We start from the raw sequence: 14383 nt of genomic DNA on the forward strand, positions 1-14383 counted from the left end.
TTCGATAGATAACTCGTTATTTTTTATTTTTATTTTTTTTAATTAATATTATTAATAAAGTAAGGCCTGCACAGGAAACGGAAAAGGGGTCCATTGTAGTTGAAAGCATCTGAACTAAATTTGCTATTTCAAGATGAAATGTTTGCACACAAATTTATGCGGGGAATTTTGTTTTTTGATATTTTTAGTTAGTTTTATTTTTTTTTTAGCCAATCAGACATGATGAATGGCTGGTTAAAATGTTTAGAAGGAACTGTAATTTTTATTTACATTAATATGATAAAAAAAAAACAATACGATTTAACAGTTAAAATGTATATGATCACTTTTTAGATTTGCTAAATCCACAAATAGTAAAAAATGTATTTATAAGTTCAGCACATTAAGTTTGCTATTATTTTTATTCGCTCAGAGAACACGCAGATGCATAACTTGAGTAAGTTTGTGTCACAGCTGTTGCAAACTGTGTCCACCCTTCTGAAACTCTTTCCTCTCCCTCCCCCTTCTTTAACTATAAGGCAGGCCCGCAGAGCCGCGCAAACTTTCCCTGCAGCTCTGCAGAGACACTTTGGTTCTGTTCTCCTGGCGCTCTGGTCGCCGCAGCCCAGCCGGCCTCTCCTGAAGACTCGGAGTAAAAAAGCTGCCAAACCCTCCGTTTGATTCACTTCCTGTAGACGGGCTTCTACTCAAAAGTGGAGAGAAAGAGAGGGAGACACAGAGAGAGAGAGAGAGAGAGAAAGAAGGAGGGAGAAGAAGTCGGACACGGGAGTCATCGCATCTGCAAAGCTTCTGCCTGGTTGCCCAGATCTGAACGCGCTGCAGGGGTTCAGCGGAGAAAAACTTAGTGTCAAAAACAGAAACGGTGCACCAGATATCCAACGGATATTGCAAACCTTGACGCCGACTGACGCGCTGTTTCTTCCCCTGGTTCGAGGCGCAGAGTTTGGAGACGCTGAAGACTTGAGACTGCAGGACGGGGGGCGGTGGGGGAGTTCATGTACTGGAAAAATGAAGTTTTGTCCCCTCTCTCAGAGGGAAATAAGATTCTGTCTGAAGGAATTCCAACAAAGCAGGTACTGACACTTTGGGAAACTGTTATCAGGGGGTGCGTATAGCACCATTTTGCGCCTGGGTTTTGCGCAAACTCTGTGCGTAAAAAAACAAACAAACAAACAAACAAACAACAACAACAAAAAAACGCTCCTTCATTGCATGTCTCCTCCAGCCAGACCGCGCCGTTTCTTTGCATCCCGCAACCTCCGGCTTTGTGCGTCTTTTTTCTTTTTTCTTTTTGCCTCTGTGATGTCACGGGAATCACGGCTTGTGTACTGAGATCAGCCGCACGCGCCAGCCGCCGTGAGGAGGCACGCGCCCTCTCTGTTATGAATAGCGTGATTTGCGGTCCGCGAACCTCTCTCCCTCTCTCTCCTCCGTCTGTGTCGAGCGCAGCCAGTTTCGCCCTGAAGAGAATTAGATTTTAATTATAGCCATTAAAAATCAAATTTGCAATTCTTTGGGTGACCCGTTGCCTTCTGCTGATTGACAGATGAAATTGACACTCCGGGTCCCTCTTATCCGCAGCTATTTGTAATTACAGGTAGTTGTCCCCCCCCTCCTCCCCTCCTCCACTCTTGCTGTCCTGGATTGCGCAGAAAATACTATTATTCTCAGAGGCATGGGTTAAGGGCATGGGGGGAAAAAAATCAATCCAAATTGAAATAGCTTCATTAAAATGTGCCTTTTGTTGCGGAGGCCCCGTTAGCGGTTTTAAGCGCGGCTTATTGTCGGGACTGCTTTATAAAGGAGCAGCCCTGCATGAAGAGGGTTCCGCAAATGTCTCCCGGGGAATTTTTTTTTTTCTCAGCTGAAGATGAGATGTGGAAACTGATGAAGACCGGGAACTCACTGAAGGCTTTCTTGTAGGTGATCTGCGTCGAGCATCAGAGCACACCGGGATCCCCGCGCAGCACTGTGGACTCCAAACACACACCGATGGTGAGCGCCTCTCTATCGTTTGACATCAGTGCATCTGTTTAGAAGTGGGAAATCGCGCAATAAAAATGGCGACATGATCCGAACAGGATTTTTTTTTTTAATTTTATTTTTATTATAATGATTGCCTCTGTTTTCAGTCTCACTCGGACGGGGAGTCCCAGCGCTCCAATATGGAGCGGGAAGACATCCGCTCTCCTCCCAGCACTCCGTCCACCCCCTCCGTGTGCTCGCCGACCTCCACCGCCAGCTCCGTGCCGTCCACCGGGAAGAACGTGTGCGCCAGCTGCGGGCTGGAGATCCTGGACAGATACTTGCTGAAGGTGAGCCGGAGACCTACTCTATTTTAATTCCCGCTTCGTTAAAAAAAAAAAAAAAGGAAATCTTGTATGAAAATCGACAGACAACAGCCAGTCTGCAAAGTACAAACAGAAGCAAAGTGTGCGTGTTTACTGTGGTCTTACTGGGAATGTAACAGACGCGCTTGTGTGTTTGTTCTGGTGTGCTGGAGTGAAAAGAAAGTCTCAACATCTTAATGCGCCTATTGTGTTGGACGATGGCACCCAAACTGCGGAACGGCAAAGAGAGAGAGAGACAAAAATCTAAAGTATTTATACAACAAATTTAAAAAGGTTATCATTATTATTTGAACGGATCGTAAATGTTAACAGATGCGGCTGATGTTATCTCCAGCGTGAAATGTTCGGAAACTGGTTTTGTGAGGCCTGTTGTCTCACAACAACAATAATTACACATTCAAACTTTTCTGACAGTTTAAACAAAAAATATATATACATGCTGTAATAGACATTTTTATTGCTTAAATATTAACCTAAAAACAGCAATAATAAAATAGTTTCCCCTCGTTTTTCCAAGTTGTTGTTTAAATTCGACCAACTATTTAATCATTGAAATTATTTCAATAATATTTTGAAAATAATAAATGCATATAAGAATTATTTATGCTAAAAATATTTTCTTCAGTAAACGAAGTATCTAAATAGAAAATGACTATATTTACCGTGTTTCTAATTAAATACAGCGTTTAAAATATTTATTTTTATATTTTGAAATATAACAGAAATTATACATTATTATGTCAACTTCTTATTGTGAAATTTTCTTTGGTAATTCAACCCTACATAATTTAATATACACACTGACAATTTAGTGGTAAAGAAAACTCATAATTGTTAAAATATCATGCTGCTCTCTAAGGTTGCGGCTAACAAACCAAACAAAAGCCACGTTTTTCACAAGCTGTAAAAAATGGTTATTATTATCATCACCAAAATTATTATTATTATTATTATTATTATTATTATTATTATTATTATTATTTGTAGCAGTAGTAGTAGTAATGCTACATATCATTTTTAATAGATAAAAAATACAATACAATAATTGTCATAATAATTCACAGTATGTGAAAACATAAAGCTGGACTGACTTACAAAAAACAGCAACATCAAAACCGAGAAAAATCGAAACATTTTTTTTGACAATTTTCTTCTTTTTCTTTTTTTTTTTTTTTTTTTTTTACATTTTCCTACATGTAAATCATAAGTGATAGGCCTGATCTCTCTCGGGGGAAAACTGGCGATAATCTCGTTAACTGAGTCGAGATCAGCCTTTGTGTTCATATTAGTGCTGATTAGACGGAACTCTGCAGCATGTGGCAGCAGGGTTATCTCAGCACTGACAAGCTAACTCACTGTTCTTGTTTTCTTCTTTTTTTTTCTTTCTTTCTTTTTTTTCCCTTTGGGCGGGGGGTGGCGGGGGTTTGATCGTGGATTTGACACGGCTGGTGTCTTTTCGCAGGTGAACAACCTGATTTGGCACGTGCGCTGCCTGGAGTGCTCGGTGTGCAGAACGTCACTGCGTCAGCACAGCAGCTGCTACATCAAGAACAAGGAGATCTTCTGCAAAATGGATTATTTCAGGTAGGGGTAAGTTTATGGTCCCGTTTTCAAAACACCACGTCTGCTCTATAGTTTTTCCATCTCTGTCTCTCTCTTTTTCTCTCCTACACACACGCAAACATCTGAGCATGCACACGCACCCTGCATCCTGTATATCCTTGGAGGTAGATGCGGGCTGCTTCATGTAATTTTGAAAGGCTCTTTCAAAAGCTGAAACTGTGTATCAAAATAAAAGTCAGTGCTCACAGGGAAGAGTTGAAAGATCCGCGTTGTTGTTATGGCTGTCTGACACACAACGTTTCTAAGAGCCGCAGAAAGGAAAGCACCGCTCTCTGCTTCTCAAGCATAAAACATGTTTGTTGTGAGAGTTTAAATCTTCATATTTATTAGGAGGACAATTTCACGTTTTTGATTCGACTGCTTTTAAAAAGGCGTTCATTAAAGCTCCTTGAGTTTATTTAATCTTATTTTTCCACTATTATCAGCTTGGAAGCGTTGCTGTTTCCTGACTGCAAACGAGATTTTCGCATGATTCGCACAATGCAGCATACAGAGCAGTCAGAATTTAGCTACTGTTAGTCCGGACCCCAAAATTTACCCAAGTCCAATTACGTTACAAATCGCAAACTCACTCTTAAGGCACCAAGACCAACCAGTCAAATTTATGTATTTATGAATATATTTGTAATTCTGTTAAATGGAGGTATAAAGATTTTTTTTTTCTTCAGAATTTCTTCTTTTTTCTGACTGGAAGTGAGGATGTTTTGGAGTGGGTCAGTCAGACATTAGGGAGATGGAAGGGAGGCCTTCCAACCTCAAATAGCTGAAGCTCAGCATCAATAAGTATAAATATCAAATGTAGAAATGCACAAAAATCTGCTCAGCAATCTTGAGCAACAAGATTTTATTGCTCTGATGGTAATAAAAAATTCTCTGCTCATGTAGAAAGATGAATATAATTTTGCTATGAAGCTTTTGCTTGATTAAAAAAAAAAAAAAAAAAAAGACAAAACGAGACAAAGTTTTAAATCATTTGGATAATTTTGCCCGAAATTATCGGATTGCTTGCAATATTTAATGGCTTCATTCTTGGATCTACACTTCTTACCAGTAATTATTTTCTATTATGAAACCCAAAGGGTGAACACAAGATATTGCTCTCTATGCATGCATATGTGTGTGAGTTTGTGTGGTGTGTGAGGTTGAAATGGGTTCACGCCAGCAGCATAGTAATATTATGTTCAGTAGCTGGGTTGGGGTCAGACACACAACGCCTATTTATGCTTAACACTGCAGTGTGTGTGTGTGTGTGTGTGTGTTAAACAGAGCAGAGGAAGAGAGTGCATGGAGCAGCGCGTGAACTTGGGTGTTTGTCTGATCAGAACCTGACACCAGGCCAGGCCAGTGCTCTGAGGTTTATAATCACCCGCAATTAGCTGTCCTCCAACCCCAGACCCACAGGCCTCCAGACCAGCAATTAGACCGCCCCAAGAGTCTGGTCCAGCATGCTCCTGACATGAATGTGACTCTTATCCAAACTGAAATTCAGATGCAAAGAGACATGAAGCTGCACACTTTAACGCGCATTATTTGAAATGCATATTATGTACAAATAATATGATTTCACACGGAGATATGTGCTCACGCACGAGCTGTCAGTCATTTTGCAATTTTTTAAAAACAAACTGGAGTTTCATGTTTGCCTTGCTATGTTGTGTTGCTGAACCAGTGGCCTGTTTAAATGCTCTATCCTTTGCTTTTTAAAATTAAACTATGACACACAAAGGCACACTGTAGAGTTTAAACTAAATTCGAATCATATTTCCCAAAAAAAGAGAACATAATCTAGCTTTTATTGTCATTGGAAATTTTGTTATATTTTAGGCTTTAATTTTGAATGTGTGTCGGCTTAGTAATGCCGTCAAAGCACGACGACTCACTTTTTTATGAAAAGTTGTACATATTTACCTTTTGAGATACAAGATATGGTGCTATTTTACAGGGTGAATTATAAACTGAATCATCCGACCATTTTTTCCCCCACAGAGCAGCAGGATTTTTGGTGAAATAATTACATGGCTATGGGCAGTGCCAGTATTAAGAGGCCTTCAGTCGAGTTACTTAGCTACAGATGGAGCTCTTATTTATGACACCTAAATAAATGTTAAAAAGTTCAACTAAGAATAGTGGAGAAGTTTTGCCAGTGGTGTATATTTATGGTTTTGGTTAAATACTAACATCTTAGCTGATTAAAATAGGGCAACACTTCCAATTGCCAAATTTAATTGTACAATTTAGCAGTTTTAACTCAGAAATAAATCAAAACGTAATAGTGAGGATTTGTGTGTTTTGCAGGTCAATCGCTATCAAGTAGAAGAGTGAATCCTCTAATTTTGTAACGATTTTCTTGTAAAATATCAACATTTCCTAGTTGAATTCTTAGAAGTTGATTTGCTGTTTCTTTAAGTTGGCCTGAGAATATAAAATCGTGTAAAAGCGTAGCAGTAAACAGTCTGGTTCTGCTGCGGGGCCTGCTGCGCCTCGCCCCGTTCTGTAAACACAAACTGCAGTCTGGGCTTAGGCCATCAGATTTAAAAGTGAGCTAAACACCGCTGGAGTCCCGATCCTCTGGGCTGCTTTCAGACCTCTGGAGATGTTTCCTCATCTGTGTCAGCCTCTCATCTGGCTTTGGACTGACAGCTCCTTTAATGGGGCGTAATAGCAGGAAATCAGAGTGGGTTTCCCTCTGTGTATGTGTGTGCAGGGATGGAGTTGCAGGGGGGTTTGAAGGGGATAAAGTCCCCGCTGTGCCTCTCAAACCAATGTCAGACCTCAGGAGTTTATCTCGCATAAACTCTTACAGATATATATAAAATGCTTCTTTATCAGCCTCTTTCTCTTCCTCACCTTCCCCTCACTCCACGGAAACCTCGTCCATGAGCGTCCGTGAGCTGCAGGCAACACGGGAAGTTGCTCTGCTGCACTAATCAGGGGCTCCCTGGGACGTCAGGGCTGCAACTATGAGTGTGTGTTTCACATCTAAATGCCGTGCACCTCTTTATGCATGTGCACTCTTTGTTATTTTTGGAATAGCAATTATTCATCACCCTACCCACTTCTATTTAACTGATTAGGTCTCCATGGTAGCAAAAAAAAAAAAAAAAAAGGAAAACAGTGGGCACAGACAGAGTGGTTTGATTTTTTTTAAGCAAATAAAAAAAATCTGTCTGCATTTGTTCTATTTAGTTAAATGCAATGATTGTATTCTCAGATTGAGCAGAAAGACTTTTGAATAAAGGAAAAAAAAAACAAATCCAAAAATCTTCTTCTTTTCTCTTATTTGATTCCTCTGCTGCAAACCTGAGACGAACCATAAAGCCACACAGTCAGGCATGATCAGAGTTTGTACAAATCTAATAATGGCGAAGTGAGTTTCTCAAAGCTCATAAGGAATAATGCAAGAATCAGTAGCTCCTGAAAGCGCTTTCAGCAGCAAGAAGATTACTATAAAAAAGAAATAATATGAAAATTAGTCAAACAAGAGGCCGGTAATGAAAATGATTTTAGTGGTGTGGGATGTTGTAGAGGTGGCCAGAAATGACGGTGTTCCAACATAAATATGTTTTTTTTTCTTTTTCTTTTTTTTAAATGAAGAACAGAGTAGAAGGAGGAAACTGATCGAGATAGAGGAGTAGGAGGCAGAAACATGGGGATGGTTTACAGCTTTTCTGGGTTCTGTCTCTTAGCATGAAACTGACAAGCTGTCATGCTGGATTAGTCACAACGTTTCACAATGTTTTCCGTCTTTACTGTACAAACGGGCTGGAATCCTCTGTAACGATGTGCACGGCGAGCCACGGGGTCAATTTGTTTCTGGCACGGCCTTATTGGCTCGTAAGCACAGCCCATGCTGTGGCTAGTCACAATTTATTGGCTCTATTATTACTTGCTGATTTATGATAAAATCCAGAAGGGAGTGCAGTTAAGATAGCGAGTAAGACACAGTCAACGACTTGCCCTCCATGACACCACGTGCATAAAAATGAAACCTCTCGCTCTTATGCAGAAGAGGAGCTGCAACCTTGTGATGTCGAGGCTGTAGTACGCTTTTATCCCAGACAGAGTGGACTTGAGTGCACTGAAACGCTGCCAAACCCACTCACTTGGCAACGCACCCTTGTCCTCCTGCTCTCTCGCTTACGTTCCTCACATTGCCACTTCCCTCTGCACTACGACTGTTTGCCTCGGTCCTTCGCCTTCCCGATGGATATCTATTATCCTGCTCCCTTGCCTATATTCCTCTAAAGTATTTTTGAAATACAGCTTTCCTCTGAGCTTTATTCATGGCGTCTTCTGATATCTAAAAGGATATCTCCACAGCAAGCATTAATCACCATAAATCTGGCTGTACACTCCTGTTAAAGGTTGCTGTTTATGCAGCTCTTTTTTTTTATTTTTTTATTTCAGGCTGCCTCCTTCACCAGAATTGCCAGCTGCTGACCTCAACAATAGCTCTTAACCTAACCCCAACCATCTTGAACTTGAAGCATTTAACATTCATTAAAGTCCATAATGCACACTTCAGAACACAACTCAATCCCATGCTCTATTCATGTGTAAAGCATTACTTTTTTTTTGGACATTTTAAAGCATCTGACAAACGTGATATTTTACGGCAATTTTCTTTATTTGCATTAGGTGTCTTGTCTATTCCTGTGTGATTGTTTAAAATTAGATTTAGCAACTGTGTTTATTAATGCATGTGACCAAAAACTCAATTAGTGAAAAACAGAGAAGGACATCATCATTGGATATTATGTTTTACCTGGAAAATAACAGTGAAAAGTGTTGTACTGTTTGAAGTTTATTTTCTTTGTACAAATACAGCCAGTACACCTCGACTTGTGTTTTTGTGTTTAGATGAGTATTTCCTGGTTAGGGCTAATGTTGGAGCTAATGCTACTGTTTCCTTTCTTCTACTCTCCTTGTTTCTCCTTCCCATAGAAAGAACACCTGACTCAGTACTTCTGTGCTTAATGGAGTCAGAAAATCGGCAATAATCAAAGTATTTCTCCCGTGGATTTTGTGTACTTTTTTTGTTTTCCTTTTTCCATATTGGATGTGCTCCCTTGTTTATTTATCTCTCTCTCTCTCTCTCTCTGCTTATTTTACTCTTAACATCCAGCTGGTCAAGGGCAGATGCCCAGAATTTACTGGTTTCTCCCCATTACAAAGGGAGTGCTTCCTTCCCATTCTCAGGATTTGTTGTTAATGACTCAATTAAATTGAGGGCCCTGTTAAAACTTTTAAACTAATCACCATACAATACAGTCAACTAAATTTGACTGCATTGTATTCGAACTGCAATCTGATTTGAATCTAGTTTTATGGCTATTTTGACTAGAATGAACTAGACCAATTTAAACTGAATTTTGACCAAAGACAGTTCTATACAGTTAGACTTGAAGCAAGATTGTCTTGCAAAATACCTCAAGATATATTTGTTTTCAATTAGTGCTGTATGAAAAATGCAGTTGGCTTTTTTGTTGTTGTTGTTTTTATTCACATATCAGTTCTCGTTAACCCACGTTTTGCTAACAGTTCCCCGTTTCCTCTATCATCACAAATTCACCTCCACTCTTGATTAGCATTAGCATAGGTACATTTAACAGCTGTAGGCACCAAGGGGGTGGAGAGGCCAGCCAATCTTGTGACTGTGATGTTGCACATATTTATTTTGTGATGGTGGCTGTGATTTGGTTCATTGTGCAGCACAAAATTAAATACATTTAGAGTACCTTAGCTTCTTATATCTACAAACATGTTATATTTTCCTCATCTGTCATATTCACAGCCTCTGAAATGCAGCTATTCTTTTCTTGTTTTTTTGTAGGATGAAAGTTTTCTTTTTTCCCCGCAGAATTTGTTGATCTAACAACTTAACGTCCACTTCCTCAAATACAGCTATCCCCTTTCTCTTGCAGTGCCTCCTCGGATATTCATTTCTCACCCACTGTTTCCCCCCATGCTCATCAACTCCCCAAACCGCCCACCCGCAACAGTAACTAACACACAGAGGAGCTCACTGTTACTATCAGTTACAGTGTTGTGACCTGAAATGATGTCATTGTCCTTCCTCCTTCTCCAGGGTGTGCAACCCCCTGCTCCTCCGTCTAATTTAGGATGTGTGTTTACTTGTGTGTGTGCGTGCATTGGGGGGGAAGGGGGGTGTGCGTGTGTCTGTGTGTGTCAGGGCCTTCATGGATCAACCAGGAAATTGCAGGTGTTGGTTTGTTTGTATTCAAGGCTCAGCTTGCAGGATTTTTTTCTAAAAGCTTCATCCTCCTCCAAGGTTTCTTCCCTCAAAGGCTTCGGAAAATGCCACAAGTTTAAACACACACACGCATGCACGCAGACACATACACACGCATACTTCATCTTGGTAAAAAAAAAAAAAAAAAGTGTTCTGAAAGAAAAGGATGGAATTGTGCACATTTCATTTTTAGGATTTGTTTTCGAGTGAACACTGCCCTCATTTCTCTCTCTGTGTTTCCTTCTCCTCCTCCGCCCCATGCTGTTCTCCTTTTCTCTCCTTCACAGTAGGTTTGGTACTAAGTGTGCCCGCTGTGGGCGGCAGATATATGCCAGCGACTGGGTGCGTCGTGCGAGGGGGAACGCATACCACTTGGCCTGCTTTGCGTGCTACTCGTGTAAGAGGCAGCTGTCTACGGGAGAGGAGTTCGGCTTGGTGGAGGAGAAGGTTTTGTGTCGGATCCACTACGACACCATGGTGGAGAACCTGAAGCGGGCGGCTGAGAGTGGTGAGGGGCAAAGATGTTTTCCCTGTGCCATTATGCATTTTCTGTATGCTGCAAGCATATAGTTTCTTGTGGCTCACACTGTTATTTAGGACAACTTGGTCCACAAATCTAGCCAACGGAAAGAAGTGTTAACAGGCAGGCAAAAAGATGCCCTCTGCAGTAGGACACACAGCTAGCACTCGTTGCCGTCAGTCAAACTCTTTTGAGCTACATGCAAAACCACTGTGGGTGTGGAGATCATTTTCTTCAGCAGAGACCCAGGAAGCTGGTCAGAGTTTCTTGTTAGTATTTAGATGAAGCTAAATACAGTGTAATTCTGTAAGAAAAGCTGTAATATGCTGTAAAACTTTGCACTATGGTCGAAGTCCTTTTTTTTTTTTTTTTTTAGGAGGACAACTACCCAGAAAATACAGTCGCCGCAGCTGCATTATTATGTATTGCATACATAATAATGCAGCAATACATTATTATGTATTGCTGTGTAGATTAATAGTCACATATTAATCTACACTCAAATTCAGTTGAGAATGTGGAGGAGGACTTAAAAATGAATGTTCACAGAAGCTCTTAATCTAATCTGACCGAGTTTAAGTTGTTTTGCAAAGAAGAAAGGGCAAAGGTTTCAGTTCTCGGTTTGTGAAGCTGGTGTAGCGATACACCCCAAAATATCTGCTGTTGTAATTGGAAAGAGGAGTTTTACAATTACTGATTTGGGAGGGCTGAGTGGAAATGCACAACACACTTTTCAGATTTAATTTTGTGTAAAAAAACAAACAAACAAACAAACAAACGACGCACTTCTTTGAGTTTATCTTTCACATAAGTTCTAGCACTAAAATTAGAAGAAAACATAAATGCACTTAACATGACAAATGAAAGCACCTTTGAAAGTCATTTGTTTTGCCTATTTAATCACTGACGGCTGTCTGAAATTATTTTGAAACTATTTTAGGACCATTACTCATAAAATCCTGCAAAAATATTTTGGAGTTAAATGCAAAATATGAGTTTTAATAGATAATATGTTTTTGGGGGGGTTAAAAATGTTTTTCTGACAGTGTTGATATGCTATGAATCTTCTTAATGCTTATCAAAACTTTTGCCAATTTTCTGTAAGTCATCTGAAAGTTTGAAATCTGGGATAGCCAATATTTTTGAAAGCATGGTGCAACTCAACATTTTAAAAATGTAAAATATGGATCTGTTGGACGTGATGCAGAAGATGCTGACACTACACAAAACGTGTGATACCGCTTAGCTGCAAATAAGCACTGGATCTATATCTGATCATTAGGTGTGTTTTTCAGGTAACGGTATTACGTTAGAGGGTGCAGTACCGACGGAACAGGACAGTCAGCCTAAACCCGCCAAAAGAGCACGAACGTCGTTCACTGCAGAGCAGCTACAGGTGAGACTCTCCCTTCAATGAGTGTCTTAGAAACTTTGCATCTTTTTTTTTTTTTTAGCAACTCTTGTGGTTCATCTCTATTAATATGTTGTCAACGTACGAAGATCATGCAGGCGCAGTTTGCTCAGGACAACAATCCAGACGCCCAAACGCTACAGAAACTGGCAGACATGACGGGCCTGAGCAGAAGAGTTATACAGGTCAGAAAGGTCACACATATTCACAGTCTACTCATCTGCATGCAAACTCAAATGATTCTTTGTCTTGATCAAAGCAGATGAATAGAATAATTAAGGTGCTTTTTGTTTTTTTGACTTTATTTTACATCAGCATAAAGCGGTGAAGGGGAAAAAGCGTAGCTACATGATGTTTTCTGTCTTCATAGGTGTGGTTTCAAAACTGCAGAGCGAGACATAAAAAGCACACGCCCCAGCACAGCGGTGCTCCGCAGGGTCATCCTCAGTCCAGGATACCCTCGTCACTGCCCGATGAGCTGCATTACTCCCCGTTCGGCAGTCCTGAGCGCGCGCGCATGGTAGCTCTTCACGGGTACATCGATAGTGAGTTTACTTTTTTTTTTCTTCTCAGCTCTACGATGTTTTTGAAGCTTCATCAAAGACAAGATATTCATTTATGTGTCTCTTTTTTTTTTTTTTTTTTTAAAAATAATTTTTTTTCAGGTCATCCGTTTTCCGTCCTGACCTCTCAGAGCCTCCCTCACCAGGCCATGTCGCTGCCTCAGCTCCCCCTCAGCCGCTAGCTCTCCACGTGACCCCTGACCTCTGGATCTTTACTCCGGATCTGCCGTCAGTGAAGCCGCCTGACCTCACTTGAAGATCGTGCAAGAGTCGTGGAGAAAAGACTAATCTCCCAATCATGGACGGAAGGAGAAAGGGACAGATCTGCCGTCGTCTTCTCTTCTTTTCAGTGGACGGGAACATTCAGCCTGTGACCAGCGTGTCAAATCAGTCACCTTCCAGCATTTATCAGCAGGAACTCTCAATCTGTGTTTCACACCCACTGACGGACCCACCCTGAATCTCATGTACAGCATCTTCCGCTTTCTTCACCCACCTTCAAACTTGGGGGAATTTTAAATGGATGTAATTGATAAAAGAAGCAGGACTGCAGCTTCTCGAAGGTTGTCAGATTGTTGAAGATTAAATTAAAATGTCACTGTGGCCCGTTGGGAAGGGCTCACACATTAGAGGTAAGACTCCTCCCTTTCTTTTTTTTTTCTTTTTTTTCTCAAAGCAACCATGAAGGAAAGTTAAATGTAAACGATATACTGTTTGCATTTGAAATAACTATTTACTTAATGATATTGTAATAAAAAAACAAACAAAAAAAATTCAAGTTTTCAAATACATTTTAGCTTAACAGCTTTACAATTAAAATTTTGGTATACAAAATACAAACAAAACAATATGTGCCTTATTCATTAAAAATAAAGCTTCCTCATTAGTAAATTCAAAACTAAAGATGGTAGATGATTTAAAATGGTGTTAAGTATTTATAAAACGCCCCTCCAGATTACACTCACACATTTCTCTCTTAAAATAAAATCAAAAGGCATGAAATTGGATGAGTCTTTTTTTTATTGAATAAAGGCTTTGGCATCTGTCCTAATTCTTTTACAATGCTTCTAATAAAGAGAAAATCTCATTTTAACATCTACTCAAACCATTCCTGAAGAAAGTCACGTTTGTATTTTCAGTAATTTATATTTAGAAGGTTGCTTGATTTGCCTCTCTGTGTGTGTGTGTGTGTGTGTGTGTGTGTGTGTGTGTGTGTGTGTGTGTGTGCGCACGCGTGTGTCTGTTTGTTTTTTTACACCATAAGGAAAACTGAGAACTTTGGTACAATATTGACCCAATTAAACCAAGTGGGTTTGTACATAGTGAGAAGTGTGCATGTGTTTCTGTGTGTTTTTGGGGCGGGGAGAGTGAGTGAGTGTGCGTTTGTATCTTAGTGCCATGGCCGTTGTGTTGAGACAGAATCCAACGACACCTCAAAGACCTTGTATTTATTGACATGATAAAAATCCCTGTAAAAAGCACTTTTTCCCACTTTCTGACATCGTTTTAAGTCAAGAAATATTAACAAGAAAAAAGAGAAAAAGAAATAAAACAAAGGGTTTTATTTGAGATACTGTGCATCATAAATGTTTTGTGTAATAAAATGCAATAAATCAGAATGTGATAATTTGGTTTGGGTGTGTTTTTTTTTGTTTGTTTTTT

The 14383-nt window shown here is 40.0% G+C and overlaps 1 protein-coding gene across 1 annotated transcript; it reads left to right on the forward strand.

The window, feature by feature from the left end:
- The first annotated feature begins 572 nt into the window (after positions 1 to 572).
- Positions 573 to 14336, forward strand: lhx6a (LIM homeobox 6a). Its single transcript, XM_015030729.1, has 9 exons — positions 573 to 1073; positions 1924 to 1995; positions 2133 to 2315; positions 3814 to 3935; positions 10515 to 10735; positions 12043 to 12143; positions 12248 to 12343; positions 12529 to 12703; positions 12824 to 14336. Exons 1-9 carry the CDS (start codon positions 996 to 998, stop codon positions 12901 to 12903), a joined length of 1128 nt encoding a protein of 375 aa, XP_014886215.1. The 5' UTR covers positions 573 to 995; the 3' UTR covers positions 12904 to 14336.
- Positions 14337 to 14383: the final 47 nt, after the last annotated feature.

This window comes from Poecilia latipinna, unplaced genomic scaffold, assembly GCF_001443285.1.
Source record: "Poecilia latipinna isolate Pla-1442-1.1 unplaced genomic scaffold, P_latipinna-1.0 Scaffold190, whole genome shotgun sequence".
NCBI lineage: Eukaryota > Metazoa > Chordata > Actinopteri > Cyprinodontiformes > Poeciliidae > Poecilia > Poecilia latipinna.